Source organism: Mus caroli, chromosome 6 (genome assembly GCF_900094665.2).
Source record: "Mus caroli chromosome 6, CAROLI_EIJ_v1.1, whole genome shotgun sequence".
NCBI lineage: Eukaryota > Metazoa > Chordata > Mammalia > Rodentia > Muridae > Mus > Mus caroli.
This window is the reverse complement of record NC_034575.1, coordinates 97,242,711-97,263,453: the sequence shown is the minus strand read 5'-3', so window position 1 is coordinate 97,263,453 and position 20,743 is coordinate 97,242,711. Positions and strand designations below refer to the sequence as shown.

At 44.6% G+C, this 20,743-nt stretch overlaps 1 protein-coding gene across 1 annotated transcript in view; it reads left to right on the top strand.

Moving 5' to 3' along the window:
* Positions 1-20,743, top strand: part of Pdzrn3 (PDZ domain containing ring finger 3) — a 224,449-nt gene that overhangs the window by 2,045 nt on the left and 201,661 nt on the right. The window contains exons 2-3 of the mRNA XM_021165184.1: positions 13,944-14,030; positions 19,321-19,428. Coding sequence (XP_021020843.1) covers positions 13,944-14,030; positions 19,321-19,428 — 195 coding nt within the window. The remainder of the gene's footprint in view (positions 1-13,943; positions 14,031-19,320; positions 19,429-20,743) is intronic.

Genomic DNA, 20,743 nt, shown 5'->3' with positions numbered 1-20,743 from the left:
CTCCCTCTCCCCCTCTCTCCCTCTCTTCACTCCCTCTATCCCCCTCCCCTCTCTTCCCCTCCCTGTCTCTTTCGTCCTCTCCCCCCTCTCCCTCTCTTCCTCTTCCCTCCCCCGTCTTGTAAAAAATATAGGTACAATGCTTACCATTTTGTACGTGGAGAAACTGTGGTTCCTGGAGGGACAATTGTATGCTTAGGTCAGGGCTTTAAAGGTTCAGAGGTGGGTTTTGACCATACTTGTCTCTCTAGCATAGTGGTTTTCAACCTGTGGGTTGGGGTCTCATATTAGATACCCTGCACATCAGATATTTACAATTTGTAATTGTAGCAAAATTATAGTTATGAAGTAGCGATAAAGTAATTTTATTTTATTGCCCAGAAACAGTTTCAACATAAAGAACTATATTAAAGGGTCACAGCATTAGGCCCTGTTCTTAACCACAATTATGCCCTGTCTCAGTTTAACCACTGGGACCTGTTATTCTCTATTTATTAAGGGCCACCAACAGTGGTGTGTGTGTGTCGGGGGGACTTTCCACTTCATCTAACCCTTATAGATAAGGGAACTGACCTGCCCAAATCCCAACAGTGGAACTCATGAGAAAAGCATGGATTTAGGTTCTGCCTCCCAGAGAAGATAGGGTTTGACTAGACTTTGGCTCAGTCTAGGCGTGTGCTGACATTTGGGGGCTTGGGAAGGCTTTGTTACTGGGAGTCTCTGTTGTCAGATACTCTGTAGCACATTTGTCCTCCTCCTGGCTTCAACTTACACCATGCCAGTCGACTTTATTCCAAATTCCAACAGTTCAAAATGTCTCCAGATATTGTCAAGTGTCCTCTAGGGAACTGCATTCCCTCACTTGAAAACCACTGGTTTGCCTGCAGGCAAGCGTGCCACATTTTCAACAGCTGGGTGCTTCTGCTGCCTGGCAAGGGGTGTGGACCCTGCTGCTGCCACAATGGCTGCTGCTCCAGGTGGCCTGGCAGAGAGAGGGTCCCCCAGAGACTTGTGTCTGCTCTGTTCTCCCCACTTCCCCTCCCTCTCTCCTTCTTCCACGCCTGCATTCCGGGCCTGCAAGTTTCTACCCTTCACCCCCTTTCTGGCCCCTGGCCTGTCTGTCAGCTGCAGTCTCCACAGCTGGCCAGCTCTGGGCGAAGGGCAAATATTTACAGCTCAGAGGCTCACAGAGGACCGCACAGGCGCACAAGAGACTGATGTGAGCTTGCAGTTCACCCAGACAGAGGGTTGAGCTTGCTTTTCAATCAGGCGCCAGGCTTTGGGCAAAGGCTTTCCCAAGTGTCTCTTGTTTATGCTGTCCTCTGGGCTTCCTGTGTCGTCTTAGGAGTGACGCTTATTTATAAATAAGCCATTCACTCCCTCTGAGTTCATACATCATTCACTGTTGAGATAGTTTATTATTTCTTCTTGCCTTTTTATTTTCTTTCTGGGATGTTTGAGTAAACTCTCTCTTAGAATCAAAAATATGATGCTTGAATAAAAATTGTGGATGTGTTTTGGAGCTCTGTTGGGTAATTAGGGCAGAGAATCAGGGGTGTTAAGTTCAGGAACAAGATGTTGATTTTGAGAGACAGAAAAACTCCATCCTGAAGGTGGAGCCCTGCTCAGGACCTACAGGGACCTTTACTCCAGGCTTGGGGACAATCAAGGATGTCCTGGTCCAAAAGCTGCCCTAGCTGGCTTCCTGGGCTTTAACCCTTAGCCAGCCTCAGATGAGGTCTTAAGGAAGCTTGCTCCTCTTGTTCCCAAGTTAGCCCTCCTTGGGCTTTGCCGAGAGGGTCAGCTCTTCCAATCTACAGTCAGCTGCAACTCCTCCCGTTAGGAGCTGTTTAAGGACTTGTGTATTTCATTGGGCCAACTTTCTGTCCCTCCTAGGTTCTGTTTATTCTTTTCCAGAGGCAGAGGGATTTAAGTTGCCTGGAAACTCTCAGATACAAAACTTTTATTTCATATTTTTCTAAAACCCACTGTTTGTTTCTCCATTCTAAACTGAAGCATATAATAAAACTTGCTTCATAAATGATCTGACGTTCTTCATTTTGTCTTTATCCAGTTTTTTGACAACACCAGAGCACCCCAGATTTGACTATATTGGCCTGTGTGGCCTGCCCTGGTTGAAGTGTTTTTATTGCTTTTTCAGGCCCCTAGGGGCTAGGAATCTTTGGAGAATGTGGTAAAACCCATTTTCCACAGTCTCACCCGTTAGCCAGTCTCAGGAACCAAGAGTTCTTGTACATGATAAGCAAGTATACTACCACTGATTTATATCAATTTTTTCCTCTGTGCAGTGTTGGTGATGGAGTGGGAGCCTTATAAATGTTGGGCAAGTCTTCAACCATTGAATTAATTCCTACCCTTCAGATCATTGTCTAAACATTTTAAGATCAGGGATAATATTTTAAAGCTGATATCAACAGCAGTGGTCTAGGAAGATACCTCTGATTTGCCCGAGGCCACATCTCGTGATACAAGGCCTGGCATGAGTGCCATACTTCAGTTAAAGAGACTTGCTTCCACCCTCGGTTTCCCACCCTGACCTACCTACCTCTTTGTAAGAGCAGGGGCATTCTAGAACACGTTTAGTTTTGCTCTCTGGCAAGGTTGAAGCCCTTGGTAAAACTTCAGCATCATTGAGACACTTGAAGCTCACCCCCATGCCCTTTGACCCTCTGCGTCCAGTCACTCACAGGACCCTGATTTGCCTCTTAAACCTGTCTTGCACCTACCTGTTTACTCTTCTCTTAGGTCATTCAGACAATCTTCTGTCTCAGGCAGAGGTTCTCAACTTCAGCACAGCCAATTGTTTGCACTGGCTGACTTCTGTTGTGCCTGTGTTACTGACTAGTGGGTGTGGCCTGGGTAGCGCCATACCCTGACATTAGTACACCTTGGGGAGCAGCATTTCCTGAGCTGTGATAATCAGATCTACCTGCAGCCACTCCAGAATGGGGAACAAGACTGGCCTTTCTTTCAACCATCCCCATCCCAGTATCATCTCCTGCCTGGATCGGCAAGCTGTTCTTCCCCAAACCCTTTCATTTCACATAGTTCGTTACCTATCACTAGCAATACCTTCCTTCAAGTGTCAATCATATCTCACTCTATTCTACTTCCTTTGCCTTGGACAGGAAAAGGCAGTCTAGCAAACTGCATCCAACTACATCCACCTGCTGGTGCTCTCCTTTCTCTTGTCTTGACTTCACTGAGTTCTGAGGGCTTTGTGGCTAAGCCTCCAGGCTCCCAACTAACTAGCCGTGGGCCTTCGCACCTGCTTCTTTCTCTACCTGGGATGGTGTTTCCAATCATACTTCTCAGCACTTACTCCTTTTCTACCTCTCTCCTCTTGCCCTGGGACTTTCTGTCCACCCTTAGGTTTATTCCTTTTAGCAAATAATTGCCTTCATCTCCTTTCCATCTTGGTCCAGCATCACTACCTCCAGAAGCCAGGCTTCTCTGATATTATAGATAATATCTGGCATCCTAAGGCTCTCCCTTGTTCATAAAATTTATGCTAGTTATAGCTCTCTAATTAGAAGGGTCTGTCTGGTGGAGGACTGTCTCCTCCCTGCTACAGTCCTCCCCTTGTGTTGCCTAAGTCCTAGATGGCCACTCTTTTTCTTTTTTCCTCTTTTAATTTCAGGATTTATTTGTTATGATATTTTTCTCTCTAAGAGAAATATATAAAAATTCATTTTCATAGATCATATCAGGAGGAATTTTTGTTACATATTCTAAAAATTAAAACCAATTGTATCAAAAATATCCACAGCATTTTATATGTTTAAACAACAATTCATGGCTACAAAAATCCTTAATATCTTTCTACATTACTTAAATTTCTCAATTTTTGAAGCAACATTAAATATCTTTTTTTTAGAAAGTAATTTTTTTAACTTTTTCTAATTTTTTATTAGGTATTTTCTTCGTTTACATTTCAAATGCTATCCTGAAAGTCCCCTATACTCTGCTCCCCTACCCTCCCACTCCCACTTCTTGGCCCTGGTGTTCCCCTGTACTGGGGCATATAAAGTTTGCAAGACCAAGGAGCCTGTTTTCCAATGATGGCTGACTAGGTCATCTTCTGCTACGTATGCAGCTAGAGACACGAGCTCTGGGGTACTGGTTAGTTTGTATTGTTGTTCCACCTATAGGGTTGCAGCCCCCTTCAGCTCCTTGGGTACTTTCTCTAGCTCCTCCATTGGGGGCCCTGCATTCTAAATGGCCACTCTTATCAGCCATAAAAACATTCAGGTTGCTCATGTAGAATGGACTTGTATTACAAACAATAAGTTTTCCTATGTCATCCATATGTCAAATTGTTTCCAGGTTTTTGGGAGACTTTGTTTTTCTTCTATGAGATCCACCCGGATCAAGTTGCATAGAAGCTTCAAATCCCTGAGACTGGTTTTGGCCATTTAAAACTGGAGATAAGTTAATTTAACAAATAATTGTGTCAAGAAAGTATTCCAGATGTGCAAAGGCTTTGAAATGAGTCTATTCCGTGTTTGCCCTTGGGTGTTCTTTGTTTCAGACAAGTGTTAGCAAATAGCTGTTCCTTAGTGTGTTTAACAAAACAGCCTCTTTCAGCTGCAAGAACTGCAGGCTGACAGTTGTACTCTGTTTCGGTGATTTATAAAGAAGATGAAGATTTGGTTTACAGATATATTAGCTATGCTGGAGCCAGCGTGTATAGCTGTTGGGGTTGGAAATTCTTCTGAGATTAATGTATGAGTGGTTCTTTTAGCGTTCGGAGGTGATGCATGCCTCTCTGGGTGTGGATTTGATAAGAGAGTGTCCGAGTGTCAGGTAGTTCTCACTGGACTGGAAGCAGAATCCTTAAAAGTATCCAGCAGGTTTTACTGATGCTGACACCTGAAGGTGCCATGCAGTGTCTTGAAACACCACTCTTGTTACATAGAACTCTCCAGCTGGGTTTTCTCTTTTTTTCATGGAGTGGTTATAAAATGTTTTAAGCCAGGGACTGGGGAAGTAGCTTGCTGTGTAAAGCACTGAGGATCTGAATTTGAATCCCCAGCATTCAGGTAAAACGTGAGCACTGCAGTGCATGCCTATTATGCCAGCAGGACGGAGGCAGAGAGCAGAGAATTCCTGTTGCCTGCTTGCCAGCCAGCCTAGCTGAATTGATGAGTCTCGAAATATATAGACACTCGTATATGTATCTGTGGAGAAAAGCAATTGAGGAAGACAGCAGCCCTTGACTTCTGGCTTCCACGTACATGAACACATACTTGAATCTATGTGTACACACAGAGGAACAGGTATATGCATATGCACATACAAAACAGAAAGAAAAACAACTAAACAAAATCAAAAATATCACCCCCACCAAAAAACAAAGACAAAAACAAAAACTAGCCAACCAACCAAACAAACAAACAAAAACACCCAGACACATTCTAAACCAGTTTGGCTAAAACTAGAAATGAGATGGGAAGGGCAAAGCTGCCTTTAAACTTAGTGTTTCCTGACTTCAATCTCATACACTTTCATCAAAATAAGAATACTTTATCCAAGACCTATTAGTCACTCCTGAAATCATATTCATATAAGCAATCCTAAACAGATGCATCAGGTTGTTTTTACATACTAACATATTTATGCACACACATCAATAATAGTCACAGAGAAAGAGCTCACATTTGAGAAGGAAGCACAGGAGGGGTTGGAAGAAGGGAAGGGGAAATATGTAATCATATTTTAACTAAAATTTTAAAATTTAAAAGAAGACTAACACAGGAGTGGATGCTCACAGTCAGCTATTGGATGTATCACAGGGCTCCCAATGGAGAAGCTAGAGAAAGTACCCAAGGAGCTAAAGGGATCTGCAACCCTATTGTTGGAACAACATGATGTACTAACCAGTACCCCGGAGCTCTTGTCTCTAGCTGCATATGTATGGAAAGATGGCCTAGTTGGCCATCACTGGAAAGAGAGGCCCATTGGACTTGCAAACTTTATATGCCCCAATATAGGGGAATGCCAGGGCCAAAAGAATGGGAATGGGTGGGTAGGGAAGTGGGGGGCGCTATGGGGGACTTTTGGGATAGCATTGGAAATGTAATTGAGGAAAATATGTAATAAAAATATTAAAAATTAAAAAAAAACAAAAAAAAAAGAAGACTAGTTTGTCATTCTGAGAAGTACTCTCTTGCAGTGTCCCATGGGCCTCAGAAGGATTGTTGTTATTTGTGCCTAGCTCTGTGTTGGTCTGGAGTGTGGATGGAGTCTCTAGTTCATTCTCAGGGAGACCTGGTCACTCCCTACAGTTGACAGGGTCAGAGCCCAGACAGTTGAGTACCTTGACCACTGTGCTTGCATGGCTCCTTCTGCTGGTTTTTCTTGCCTTCCAATGCATGGATTTCCTCCCTATGCAGAAATTGCCATGTTTACAGATCCTACGTAATGTATGGGGAGTACAGACCAGCTTGGCTAGCAGAGACACTCAGGCAAAGCAGATAAAAACCAAACAAACAAACAAAGCAAACCAACAAACCAACAAAATGATATTGTCCAGTAGGCGATTGTAGCACTTCATTTCTTTCATTTTTTAATCCAAATTATTTTAAGAGGGGCTCAAGGTAGGAAGTAGATAAAATTGTTCCAAATATATTCTGCTGTTCAGTTCCCTATGTCCTTAAGTACCAGGTACTGTGGTGGACTTTGATTGGTACAAAGGCAAAACTGAGCATCTTTAGCTCAAGGGCGCAGTCAGACACCTACTTATGAATTGAAATCACCCTAACTCTTATTATTTGCCTATTCAAACTTTGTATCTGTCAGGTTACCCTTCTCCCCCTGGCCCCAGTAATGGTGCCTTAATAATCTAGTTCCAATAAGAAAGAGATTGGTAGAAGGCAACGATTACTCTTGTAAAGAAAATAACTACCAGATGGGCTTGGGTGGCCATCTTTCTCATCCATGCCATATGTGTAATTGCCGGTGTGTAACAGGGCAGAGGCAGTGTATAACCTTGGTTTGAGTGTGGCCTGCAGCAACCATAACCTTGGGAACTGGGGATGGGTATGCCAGATGAGTCCTTGGCAGACAGTTCACCCTGTTTGCTAGGAGCTGTTTTCAGATACCCATAGCTCCACTGCAGGAACATGAAGAGAGGGAAGGGAGTCCCATCAGGTTGAGGGTCAGGGTTGGATGCAAGATATCCAGAGTAGACCTGGCTACCAGATCTTAGACACTGTGGCCTAAAGGCTCATGTGTGTCTTCTCCCTGATGTTCAGGGACTCTGAGAAGAACTCCCAGTTCCTATAAAACAGGAAAATAATGGTTTTACAGTTGCTAAGTCAAGTAGACTTTGCTCTCTGTAATTTGGCAAAGAAAATACTTTGGGTGAGTTTTTGGATGTTTAAAAATTTTTAATTTCTTACCATGCTACTCAGAGGGCTACAGCAGGGGGATCATATTCAAGGCTTGTCCTGTACTCCATAATGAGAGAGCATTCAAAACAAAATTTTACAAACTCTTATCCACCCTGTTTAGTCCATTTGGATTGCTGTAACAAGAAATGTCATAAATTGGGCATCTTGTAAACAATAGGAATTGGTTTCTTAAGGTCTGGAGTCTGAGAAGCCCAAGAAGACAAACATGGCACATTCAATGTTGTTGGGTGAAGGCCTGAAGCAGCCTTGGTTCACAGACAATGTTTTGGTCGTTTTGTTTTGTGTGTGTGTGTGTGTGTGTGTGTGTGTGTGTTTCCCTATGCCTTTATAGACGAGGTAAGAGGCCCTTTGGGGCCTATTTTGAAGGCACTGATTTCTAAACACCTTTCAACATGTCTTCCTTCTTCCACTAATATTATTGCCCTTAAATATGATTTCAACAAAATTGTTAAAATGTCTAAGTTGTATGTACATATACATACATATGTATGTGCATGGAGGGGGCTCTGCAGGGCAGAGGGCAACATTCAATGTTATTCCTCAGGTAATGTCCACCTTAGTTTTTGAGACAAGAGTCTTTGAGTGGTGTTGAACTTGGTATGTGTGGTAGGTTGGTGGACCGGAGGGCCCCAGGGATCCACTAGTCTCCACACCCCTTCCCGGCACTGGGATTATCTGTGTACCATCACCTCTTATGAGAGTCTTATTGATTGCAAGGCAGGCACTTTACTGACTGAGCCATTTTCTAACCTCCTAAAGTCTGGATATTGAGGGCACACAAACTTTCACAGTATAACACACCCTTGATGGACAATCGAGGATGTCGCCCTTGAGGTTCTGATGGCAGCGGTGTTTTGCATCGTGTTTGGTTGTTTCCATGAATCATTGCTTATGAACAGTCTCTAGGAAAGCAAATGAGTCAATGGTAAAAATTAGAGATGTGTATGTGGAGCTCAGCTCGTGGAGATACAAAATCAAACCCTCGGGGATTCTGTCCTTTATTTAGATAATGTGGCAAACTTTTGAGTAGAGCAGAAGTGAGGACACTTTGTCTCTGTTACATTATTCTCTGGACACATGCTGTTTGGCTTGCAGATTTGTATGTGTGATTTGGCAGAACTAAAGTCCCCGTAGAAACTGTCCTTTGGTCCCATGTACCTGTCTTCCTGGGCCCTTCATCTCTCTCTGTTCTCTCTAAACTGTCCTGGTAAGTCACACATCCTCTTTTTGTTCCCATGCTTGTCTCATCCAACTGAAACTTGTATTCAAGTATTATCTCCATCACCCACCTCTGCCTTAGGCTCAAACAGTGTCCCCCTTCTGTTCTTCCTCTGAGATCCCTTTATTTCAACTGGAATTTGAATTATAAGGAGGGCTTAGGCTATGCTCCTTCATTGAGAATGGCAAAGGCTGAACTACAAAGAAGACAAAGGGCTTCAAGTGTAGGGAGTGAAGACATCCCCGGCCCTTCCTTACAGAACTTCTGGCAGATGGCTCTGTCTCTGTGTCCCTCCAACCCCCAGCTCTGCACATTCTTTGCTTGGTGACAGCCAAATATACAGCACTTTCATGTCACTAGTCAACAGACAGGCCTGTTTCCCAGCTGTGTGGGCCTCAGGGAGCTTGGCTAATCTGAAGCTGAGAGGTGTCCTGTCACCCCAGACAGCCTAGCGGTCAGTTGGGCAGGTCGGTCAGTTTCATTTCCCCTCTACCCCACTGGGCGGCTTTCCAGTTCAGCTTGCCCTGTTGCAGGAACCCACAACTACACTGAGCCAGGAACAGCCCTCACTTTCAAAAAGGAGTTTTTGAAAGAGTTCATAGTGACAGCAGCAGAGATGGATGCTGAAAGAGACATACTGATTAGTGATAGCCTGAGCCCAAGATTCTGAAGTCAGAGAAACGTGACAGAAGAGGACTGAAATGCATAGGGACTTTGTCTGTAGAGGGCAGGTCACACTCTTCAGTGCTGAAAGAGCAGTCCTTATGAGAGTGTCTCCCAGACAATCAAAGTGGAGCAACACATCACGTAACGAGATGAACAGAGACATGTGTTAGGCAGTTCTGGCACTTGAGGACATGATAAAGTCTGGTTACACCAGGCTGACGCCAGAACATAGCATCCCATGGGACCACGCATATATGTGGCCTGCCTTTAAGTAAAAAAAAGTCCCTGAGGGGGGAAAACATCATTAAGAGGTTTGTGGCAGTACATGGAATATGTGACTTCTACCCTGAAGTTTCCTTCACTCCCCAGATTCTTAAGTAGCTGGCTGTAGGGTTGAAAGCTGAGCAACTGAAAGTTTAGATGATCCAACAGGTCTGTATTGGAAGAGGGAAGAGGGAAGAGGGATTTTAAGCAACATCACATTAATGGTACTGGGAAGTAGGCTTTTATTTCTTCTTGTGGCCTGCTGTCCTGGGGCCTCTGGAGGTTTCATGCCCGTGTTTGAGTACAGCCCCTTCTCTAAGGCTAATCTGTTTCTCTACCCCAACGATGTTAGGCTATCCCAAGGAGACCGACATCACACCAAAGACCCAGCTATCTCCTTAGCTAGAGTTCTAGAATGGCAGTAGCTTGACAGTATGTGTTAGATCTGTCTGTCCAGCTACAAGAAATAATGAGGTCAGTGCGCTCCATAATTACTTGCTTTTCTTTTCTACCCAGTGACGTGCTCCTCTGTCTATTGGGTCCTAGGGCAGAGACATGAGCACTGTTGCAGAGTCTGGACAGCTGAAGGCAAAACTCCCGAGGAAGGCTTTCCTGACTTCTACTTGCTGCTGTCTTCTTCTCTTGCTTTCTTCTCAGCAGTAAGCCCCGGGATCTGGTGGGCCTTGGTGCTGACCTGAGTGTGTGGCCCTCCCCTAAGGACTCTGCTCCCCTTCCCTCTCCCTTCTGCCTCCACAACTCAGAGTCAAGCTCATAGTTTCTTGGGTTTGTGCGGGTATAAGTGGCATCTGCTTTCCATCTGCTTTGTTTCTAGGGCCTTCCACCCCTGCCCCCGCCTGGCTGTGTCCTGTGTCCCATTATCATTCTTCTGGCCTACAGCCCACCTTGTTGTCTGCCAGTCTAGGCTCTGCTTTGCTCAGAGTCTGAGCTGCCTGCCTTGATTTTTTTTTTAAATCATCACACATGCCCTCCCCAGTGTGAAATGTGTCTACCTGGTCTTTTTTCCATCGGTGTTCTCGAGTTACTTTTGCAGTCTTGGAAAAAAGGGAGGGATGCAACACATAGTAGTACCTTCCTTTTTGTTTATTTTTAAATTTTCTTTTATTTTTGGTGCCAGTTCTTCAAGCTTGCCTTACAATTGACTAAGCTATTCTCCACTGAATGGATTTGGGGGAACAGTGACCGATGGGTTAAGGAACATCCCAGCATCAGTGCTGAGCCAGGTCCATCTCAGCATTCAGCCTTGCTTATGTCTTGAGTACTTACTACGGGCCGGTATACTTAGGCTTATGTGGATCCTTGTGAGGTATTGCCTGTATCATCTGTTATCGTGGTACTTGTGGCATGAGAAGAAGCTATTAATCCCTTTCTGTGGATTAGGAAAGTGACTTAAGTCATGACTTGTGAGTGTAAGATCTTACCTATGGTGCTGTTGGTGTCGGGGGCATGGTACTTTGGGGATTTATCAAGCTCTGAAAGCATTCTCACTCTTCACAGTTACTGTTATAGAATCCAGTATGCTTGGGAGACTTTAAAAGCTGCCTTATCTTATAATCCAGGAGTGTTCAACCTTCCGCTATTACTATATGACATTGTACTATGCCCTTTTTTTGTGGGACCACATTGTAGCTCTCCTGGGAGGTATGGAGCCCTCAGCTGGCAGATTGACATAGCTGGTGCAGACAGATTTAGGACAGGGTGCAAACATTTACAACCATCCCACAGGGAGCAAGGGTGCTGGAGTTTCACAGACTTCAGTTCTAGTCTCCGGGCTTTCATTTTATTTCTGTTTAACCTTGAGTCTATGTGTGATTGCCCCTGTGCCCCTGTGTTGAGAGACAGACGTGTCGCTTAATCAGCTGTTCACATTAAGTTGGACCCCTTCCCTTGTCTGATCCCCCTACCCTGAATTTCAGAGATAATTGCATAGCATGGCTTGGGATAAACCCCCACATGATCCAGTACTGCTTAAATATTCCCGTAAGTGGAAGACACCACTATACCAAAGTATAACTTGTCAGGACGGCAGCATGGGTGAGAGCTCTCGCACACACCGCCGCATACTTCTCTTTAGTTGGTGAAATGTAATTGAATGGAAACCATTTCTACAACTCTTTTCTGACATATTTTGCACCCAGAAACAAATTACAAAGTTTTTCAGAGATGAATGTTTCTAAGTCTGATGTTTATATGGGATCTGAGAGTGAAAACCATAATTCATAGCTCACCTGCAAAACTGAGCAAGCGAAGGTTGCTGGAGAACACAGTAGGAGAGGAAACACAGAATGAAGCCCATGGGAAGAGAACAGAGCATGGCATTTGGTAGTTGGGTGGAGAAATGAAAGAATTCAGTTCCTGCTGACCTTCATCTTAGCTATCTCAGCATCCCATCCCTGGCAACTCTTCTACACCTTAGCTTACTGCTGTGACTCAGCCCGAGGTGACATACTGCCATAGGAATCCAGTCTGGGAGCCAGACTAGTTCAAGGTGGCTGTGAAGCATCCTCCTTTCTTCTCATGGATTGCCTCTAGCAAGGAATTGCAGGCCAACTTGATTGTTGGGAAAGGTTCTTTGCAAGCTGTTGCTGAGCTGAGGAATATTGTGTTTTGGGCATGACTGTCTTAATCCTTCAAAAGAAACCCAAGGTCAAGTCTCTGAGCACCTCAGATAGCATTCTTTGACAATTTCAGGATTTTGTTCTGTTTCTGTATCCTGGGCAAACCTTCCTACATTGAACCCCTTTCCTGAAATGTTAGCAGTAGAAGCATGAGGAACAGGGTATAGATTTTGCAGACCTGCATAGAATTACCTTCTATATGCTATACCGAAACAAAGCCGTGTGGAAGATGGATAGAATTGGAAGGTGTTCATCTATATATTAGCTCATTGACAGGTAATCTCTTTGGCACAATCTTTCACCTATATTAGGAGGATGGGAATAGCATCAGTTTATAAAACTGTGTGAATTAGTACATGAAATAAAGCAGTTCACATTGAGTATAACTTTTGGCATATAGCAAAAACTGAAAATATTAGCTGTTGCCATTGGAAATGGAGCATAATAACATTTTTTTTTTACTCTTCTCCTTCCCTCCCTCTTTCTCTTCCTCCCTCCTACACTTCCCTTCCCTCTCTTCCCTTCTCTTCTTTGCTCCCTCCCTTGGTCCCCCCTCCCTTCCATCTATCTTCATGATTCTCACACAGTAGGTTTGAAAGTAAGCTTTGGGTTCATTTGATCGTGCATTCTTCTTTGTACACCATTTGAGATCGTCAGAGCACAGCCATCTGCCCTGGATTAGTGTGTAACTGTACAGTTTCCATCATTGATTGTTATGAAAGCCAGGCATGGAAGCCATGTATGATCACTTGTTCAAAGTACCATGTATTTCTAACTGTTCACCCTTCTAAGAGAGCACAGTAAGAGATGGACTTCCAGTCCATCTGGATGAATTTCCGGTGTCCAATACAGAGAGCTGGAAACTGTCTCACTAGAAAAATATTTAAAGCTGCGTTAGTGAACTTAATGTGTATATGTCACAGAACAAGAAGTAACAGTTTGTACATGAGATGGCTCTATTTTTACTGCTCTCCTATCGCTTAAGAGTGTTAGCTGAGGTGCCTGGCATCTCTGTCCCTTTTGGCTGCCTGTGTGACCTGTCCAGGTGACTACAGCTTGTTGGATTTGAGGTTTTCATGACATCTAGCTCTCTCCAGCATGTCTTGTGTTAAGGGGTTCTACATTTCCTACATATCAGTCAGTAATGACTATGTGGAAATGAGCCCTTCCCCTCTGGAGCACTGTTCAGGGTTTTCTGCTTTCAGTCTACATTTTGCATCTGTCAGTTGCTTACACACACACACACACACACACACACACACACACACACACATACTCTGTCTCCCAAACAGAGATGATATTGACAGGCCATTGCATGTGCTCACACTTCCAAGAGGATTGCCATTTGACCCTCTCATGATGTGACATGAATGCTGTCCTTGAGAAGTATAGAGAAACAGAGAGTGGCTGTCTAGACAGCCAGAGTCCAGCGGGCCAAAAGAAGACTGCATCTGTAGACCTAGGAGTCATCGATAATGAATGATTGGGGGCCTGTCTGGACGCCTCCAGACATTCTTCTGTGGTCATCCCAGGCATGTATGCAAGGTCCTAAAGGCAGGGCTGAATTTCAGATTGGGTTCTAAAAGTTTCCTTGGCCAAACTTCTCAAGAGATAAGAATTTATAAAGCAATTAACTCCATAGTCTTGAGTCTCCTTGCATACGAAAAAAAAATGCTTAATTTCCTGTTTGCAAATCAACATTTTAACTAGTTTGTTGTCTTGCAGGGGGAAGAGACCAAAAGCCTGACTCTTGTCCTGCATCGGGACTCTGGCTCCCTGGGATTCAATATCATTGGCGGCCGGCCCTGTGTGGTATGTTAATTGCTAAAATGTTTTTTTGTTTTTGTTTTTTTCCTCTTTGGAGGTTGGGGGTCAAGGATGAGGCCTGGATGCTCCCTAGCTTCTCCTCTGTCGTCGCGTGTGTGTGTGTGTGTGTGTGTGTGTGTGTGTGTGTGATATTTTCACGTTGATCAGTAATATCTGTCTGACATTTCTTACTCTTGCTTTACAACATTGGTCTCATTCCTCTCTTTCATATGATTGAGCTTTAGGGTTGCCTCGGTGATTGTGTAGCAGGAGGGCTGAATGGAATTGTGTGATATGGATGTAGCTAGACATGAATGACCAGTTACCTCCCAACTGAGCTAGATTGTGGGTGCCCCATGTGGAAATGACAGCTTGAACTACGCTTTGCCACCTTGGCAATACTCGTCTAGACAAGGTTCAGTCCCTTCCTTGTTTCTTCCCAGGTCAGCTCTTTCGCCATCCCATCCCTCAATGGTCCCTCCTCTAGATGGAAGAGGCCAAATTCCTGTCTGCTAGCTTAGCTTTGAGGAAAGTGGCTTGAGGAAGAGTTCTGGGGATGACGAGGGATGCTCTTCAGACTCTCAGCATTTGAGGAGAATCCACTGAGTGCCTGCTGTCTCTTCCTCTGGTCTAGAACTGACTGTGTGCTGCTAGACCTTGTTTACCAACTAAAAATAGTTCGAGAAAACAAGATTTGCTCATTCAACAAATACACACTGAGCACTGTCATTTGCTAGAGACTGATAGGTACAGTAGAGGCCAAAGAGCCTGGGACCCTGTAGTCAGGGAGTGATTGCTGGGTGGGGATTGGGGTTGTCAGGCACAAAACAAGTCTACGTGTCAATCTTAGACTGGGGAAAAAATGGGGTGGAAATGGTGGCAGTCAGAAAAACCTAGAGGAGATGGCTGGTTGAATCCTGAAGTAGGAGAAGGTACCAGCTCTGCAGAGCTGGGGATGTCTCACCCACCCTCCTGGGGCTCACATTTTTATGGAGAGACTGATGGAGTAGGAGAGGACCATGCCACTAGAGATGCTCTGAAGGAGAAGGCTCTGAGAGAAGGACCACTGAACTGAGTTCTGGAAACATAGGACCCTGCTCAATTAAATGAACGTTTAGGTTTAGAGAGAGGCTCTTGCTATGAGTCCACCCTGGCCCAGAACACGTGATCGTCTTGCCTCAGCCTCCTGAGTGTTGGTTTTCTACATAAGCACCCCTATGCCTGGGTTCATAAACTGTGTTTTGTCTACACACACACACACACACACACACACACACACATTTTTGAAAGTATTTGAAGATCACTGAGATAGAAAACAGTGGATTTGGCAGTGCTTACAAGATCTAGAGGTCCCCTAGGGCAGGGGTAGGATTTGGGGCAGCTAGACATAATCAAACGATTCGAGTTGAGGGATGTGCAGAGACGTGATCAAAACGGGATGCAGTCAGTGCTGGGTCTGGGCTCTGAAATAGTGTGGGCAGTGACTCGCTGCACCGTGTTTTCACTCAAGGGGAGTGACAGGAGATTTATGGTGGAATTTCTGTAGCTTTTAGCCAAAACCACAGTTTCAAAAACAAAGTTTTGTTTTTAAAAACTGACAGCTTTGTCAGAGACGATATGTAGTAGATAAAATGATGAACGTCATCTGTCTGGGACAACATTTTAAATGCTGGGTGGGGGCGGCAGCCCTTCCCACTTTACTAAACCAGAGGAATGAGCTCACAGATTCCCATCATCTTTGTGGAAATCTTACCAAACTGGAGAAGCACGTGTGAGGCTGGGGCTTTTCTGAATTCCCTCTTGTATTTGATGAGCCCAGGCTGGGCGCCTCTGCGTGATTCTGATCTATCCCTTGAAGCCTCAGCTTTGGGAAGGGGGAAGGAGACAGGCAGGCCTCAGTCTGTAAGCATTTGACCTCAGCTAACAACAAAGAGGGGCTTGGATCTGTGCCAACTTATAAAAAGACATATTTGTAACGGGGGTGGGGAAGGGCATTGCTCAGTGCTAGAGTCCTCAGCCAGCCTGCAATAGCACCCTAAAAGAAGAAAACAGAAAAGAAACAAACAAACTGATGAGAGACCATGGAAGCGTCTTCTTAGCACCGACAATACATTGGATTGCATTGGTGATGGTGCTCCCTCCTCTGCCACCTTCTGTTGTCAGATTTAAACAACCTCTGGAAACCACGATCCACTCCACTTACTAGATGTTTCAGAAACTTCTGCAGCAGACAGAGCCTGAACTAGGAAGACCTTGTCTCTGCCCTAGGTGCAACCACATCAAAGCCCAGTGTTTGCAAAACCTTGGTGTGGAGAGGCACTTGCATGGGTGGTGATTGCTGAGAAACCCATTATGCTGCATCCAGGAGGCTGTTTGGCAGCCACACCCCAGGAGGGGTGCAGGGTTTTCCCTCCTCCCCAAGAAGATGGTTTCTGCTTTTCAAAGTGTGTGTGTGTGTGTTTCCACTTCTCTTACTTTTAAAAAGTTGATTTAATACAAGCCCAACCTGATTTTGTAGCCTTTTAAAAAGTTCTCTATTGATTTGGTCCTGAGCTAACAATATATATGGAGACTGAGTAGATGGCTTAGTGGGTAAAGTGCTTGTTGAACACACATGAGGAATGGAGTTCAGTCTGTAGCATCCACATGGAAAGCCAGAGGTTGTAGCCCTAATGCTGGAGGGTGGGCAGAGACAGGAGGATTCCTATCTGTCTGGGCTACTTTAGCTAGCTTAGCTCAAATGACATGTTCAGCTTCAGTAAGAGACTTGGTCTCAAGAAACAAATGAGGTCTGGAGCTGCTGGTGAGTTAGTCCAGTAGGCAAAGGTGTTTGCTGCTGAACCTAATGACCTGACTTTGGTGCCCAGGACTTACCTGATGAAGAGACCTGGCATGAGTATCACACACACACACACACACACACACACACACACACACACACACACAGGCTTGAGCACTCTTTACATGCAGATGCATGCAAATATAAACCATACATTCTGAACAGCAGAAACCAGAAGGAAGTTCGGTTTCACATTGATGTGCTTCCTGCAGTGTTGATTATAAGTTTTCCAATTAGCGAAAAAAGCGTATCAAAATCTAAAATGTATTCTGCACTTCACCAGAGTGGGAGGGGCTGGCAGGTCTCTGAGTAGGCAGGAAAAAGCTGAACTGAATTCCAAGGGCAGGCACACGTCTTTAATCCCAGCACTCAGAGGAAGAAGCAGGTGGATCTCTGAGTTTGAGGCCAGCCTGGTCTACAGAGTGAGTTTTAGTAGAACCAGAGCTAAGCAGCCAGGCCTACACATTGTCAGGTCTGAAAGTTGAAAGGAGTATAAGTGGTGTCTTTTCCCAAGGCATTCCTATGAGATGCTTGGTTGGACAGTGAAATAGCCTAGCCCAAGGCCTCTGACATCAGGACTAACATTGCATGAGTCTCTGTAAAATACCATCAACCAAACCCCATCACTTATTTATCAATTCTCATGTACTCTGAGAAGCACTAGCTGGTCAGGAGTATCCTGTCATTTAAGCCTTGAGCAAGTATAGTGTATATCTGGGTCCTCCTGGAAGGAAAGCAGCCCTTCTTGTTTTTCTTTGACTCAAGACAATAAAACAAATCCTATGGCACATTAGTTCATCTTGATTAATAGAGCAGACTTGGAGTATATTAGGAGAGGAGTCAGACAAACTAAGAGAGAAGACAGATACCCAAGGGAAAAATCTGGCTGTCAGGAATGGGCTTCAACTGGTTTTCTTTCACTTTGGTGCTTTCTGTGTGCATGTATTCATATGTGTATAATTTACAGACAATACAATCTATCCTTTTGAAGTTAATAAAAACCATGTGGCTGGTGCTTGAGGAACAGTTGGAGGGGCCCTCTGGCTATAATGCATAGGTGTACATATGTGAGCACACACATACACACATACACACACACACACACACACACACGATACACACCTGCACGTCACCCTAGTTATTTTTGGCCATGGTATTTTTATATACTTATAGGGAGAGTATTATTAAAATAGGTGTTGAGGCATTGTGGGATGGAGTTTAACATGGTGCTGGGTAGAGTTCTGTGGGGTATCCTCTGCTTCCTTCTCAAGTCATCTCGTGTTGTTGGCCTTTTGGGTAAGTCGAGTATATTATCAGATGCTTTTGTTTGGAAACAGCACATGCTTGTGCCGTGTAATTATTTAAAAACCCATCTGTTAATCACTAGAACTTTCTAAACACTTGGAGAAGACTCATCTTAGTGCTGTGTAGACAGAAGTTTGTGGACAAGCTAGGGCAAGAATGAGCGGCTGGACCCTTTTCTAATTAGGGAAAGGAGGGACTTGGAGAAATTAGCTGATCCATTTGTCTTTATTTGTAAATATCTCTTTTCATAATTAGATTCTTACCTAGTGACCCCTATAGCGTTTCTCTATATGGGTAACATGTGGAAGAAGTAGCTAGTAAAATCTTAGGCTAGTCTCTGGAGGAGCCATTTAGCAGTTTGTCCCTTGCTCAAATTTGACCCAGTCATGTAAATTGCTAAGGATTCCACCTTAGGTGTCTGTGAGCAAAGATGTTTCAAAATGACAAATCAGAGGTTATCACACCCCCTTGACAGATGACAAGAGCTTTGGACTCTGCCCAGACTTCCAAGCTGGTGTTCCATTCAGTCTCAGGGAAAATGGGGCGGAGTGGGAGGTGTGACTTAGCTGCACCTATAGCAGGGAAGAAAACATGAAGGGAGGGAGAGAGGGGAAGGCAGAAAGGGGGAGGGAGGAGAGAAAAGAAAGGAAGGGAGTGAAGGATGGAGGGAGGAGGAGGAGGATGGAAAGATATGGGAAGAGGGAGCAGAGAGAAAGGAGAAGTTGCTGGGATGGAAAGTAGGGAGGAAGGGGGACAGGAAATAAGTAGAAGTGAAAAGAAAAACCTCCAGCCAGGGCTGTGAGAGTTGGCTTGGTGTGATCCTGCGTAGGTACTGAGGAAGGTGATGCGTTAAGATATTTTGGACAGCGTGCACATGCTGAAATAGAAGTCTTACAGAGCAGAAAGGATGGCTGCTCAAAGATAGCACACCCCCCCTGTGCTCTAACTTTGGCTCGGGTTTGGAATATTTTTACAATGTATATGAGCCAGTTTCAGTTTAAAACAGAAATTAAAGGAAACAAACAACACCCCCTCCTCCCCCGCTTAACGCCACTTTTGACAAACTGGGGTTGCAGCAAAGTTTTGGGTTTTTTTTTTTTTCATGCCACCTTCCATGCTTAGCATTCACGCCTGTGTTTTTTTAACCCACAGGACAATCAAGATGGATCCTCCAGTGAAGGAATCTTTGTATCCAAAATAGTTGACAGCGGGCCTGCAGCCAAGGAAGGAGGCCTGCAAATTCATGACAGGATTATTGAGGTATGTGAACACTGGCTGGTGTCTGAATAGGCTGCCTGCCATCCACCTTTGCCTGGCTCGCAGGGGGATGCTTAGGGGGCTGGGGTTAGGGACGCCTCATGTGAGGATGGGCAGGCAGCAGTATACTTTGAGGGTGGTGTGTAACCTGATCGGGTGTTGATTGCCTTGGTGTGAAGTTGTTGTTCATCCAGGAGAGACTGGATTGGAGGGGGGGGGGGTGGCATGTTCACAGTTTGGCTTATCCCAAGGAGACCTGCATCTGTTTGCTATGCCTCGTTTCTAGCTCTGTGCAAAACAACCATCTGAGGGTTTGTGCACTAGTTAGAAACAGATGATCAGCCCCCTGTTGAGCAAATTGGGACTCAAATTGGGCTTGAGTGTGTCAGCCTCGGAAAGGGTTGTCCTCCTTTCCTTAGCGCTCACAGCGCAGCAAAACTTCTACACAGACATTGTGCTTTTTCATGCTCACCTCCTGGCTGCTTGCCTGAGGTCCATTGTTATGATCTGATCTCCTGGAGACAAGCAGGTCAAAGTTGACAGTCAGATCCTCTCACATCAGCAGGCATGGATTCAGTTTTTTTAGTTACTGTGTAGCGGGTTTGTAGACTGACACTGATGGATCCCTCAATAGCACCAAACAGCGCTCTGGCATTCAAGTGACAGAGTAGGTACTGTCCTACAATTTGGAAAGGAGGCTGATGGCTTCTCGCCTCCTTGTATGGGTTCTTGTTGCAAAGTTTGAACGACCTTGAGTTGCTGGGTTTTTTGACCATTCAGATTTCCCACTTAACAAGTATTTCTGGGAACTAAATGGTTTCATCCCCTTCTAGAGAAAAAGTAGCCATGAGGTTCCAGGGTGACGTGCTAGGTGCCAGAAGAATCTCAGCCACAGCCACAGCCATTGCCATAATCACTGACCAGAAAGAAGGCCAGAAAAGCATCACAAATACCTGAGCAGTCTGCTGTCTCAGACATCTTTGTTCAGCATACGTATCTCCTGGGCATTTTTATGTTAAGCCTCAAGTGAAGTTTATGTTACTCGTGGGCATCTTCTTGGGGGCATAAAGTGTCAAGAAGATAGAAAACAGAATTTTCAATGTTTCAGTTTTATGTGAACCAGTTGAATAGTATAAAGTATAGTTTTTCTCAGGTTAATTGTATGTCCTCTGAGGAATACAGAGTTCAATCTTCCTGGGTAAACAAAGTACCTGAGTTAAGGCTGGGGATAAGAGCCATGTGGTTACTTATGTGTTCAAAGATACTCGATTTTTGACTTAAGGATGCTATTAATATTGTTACACTGCCTTTGACCTTC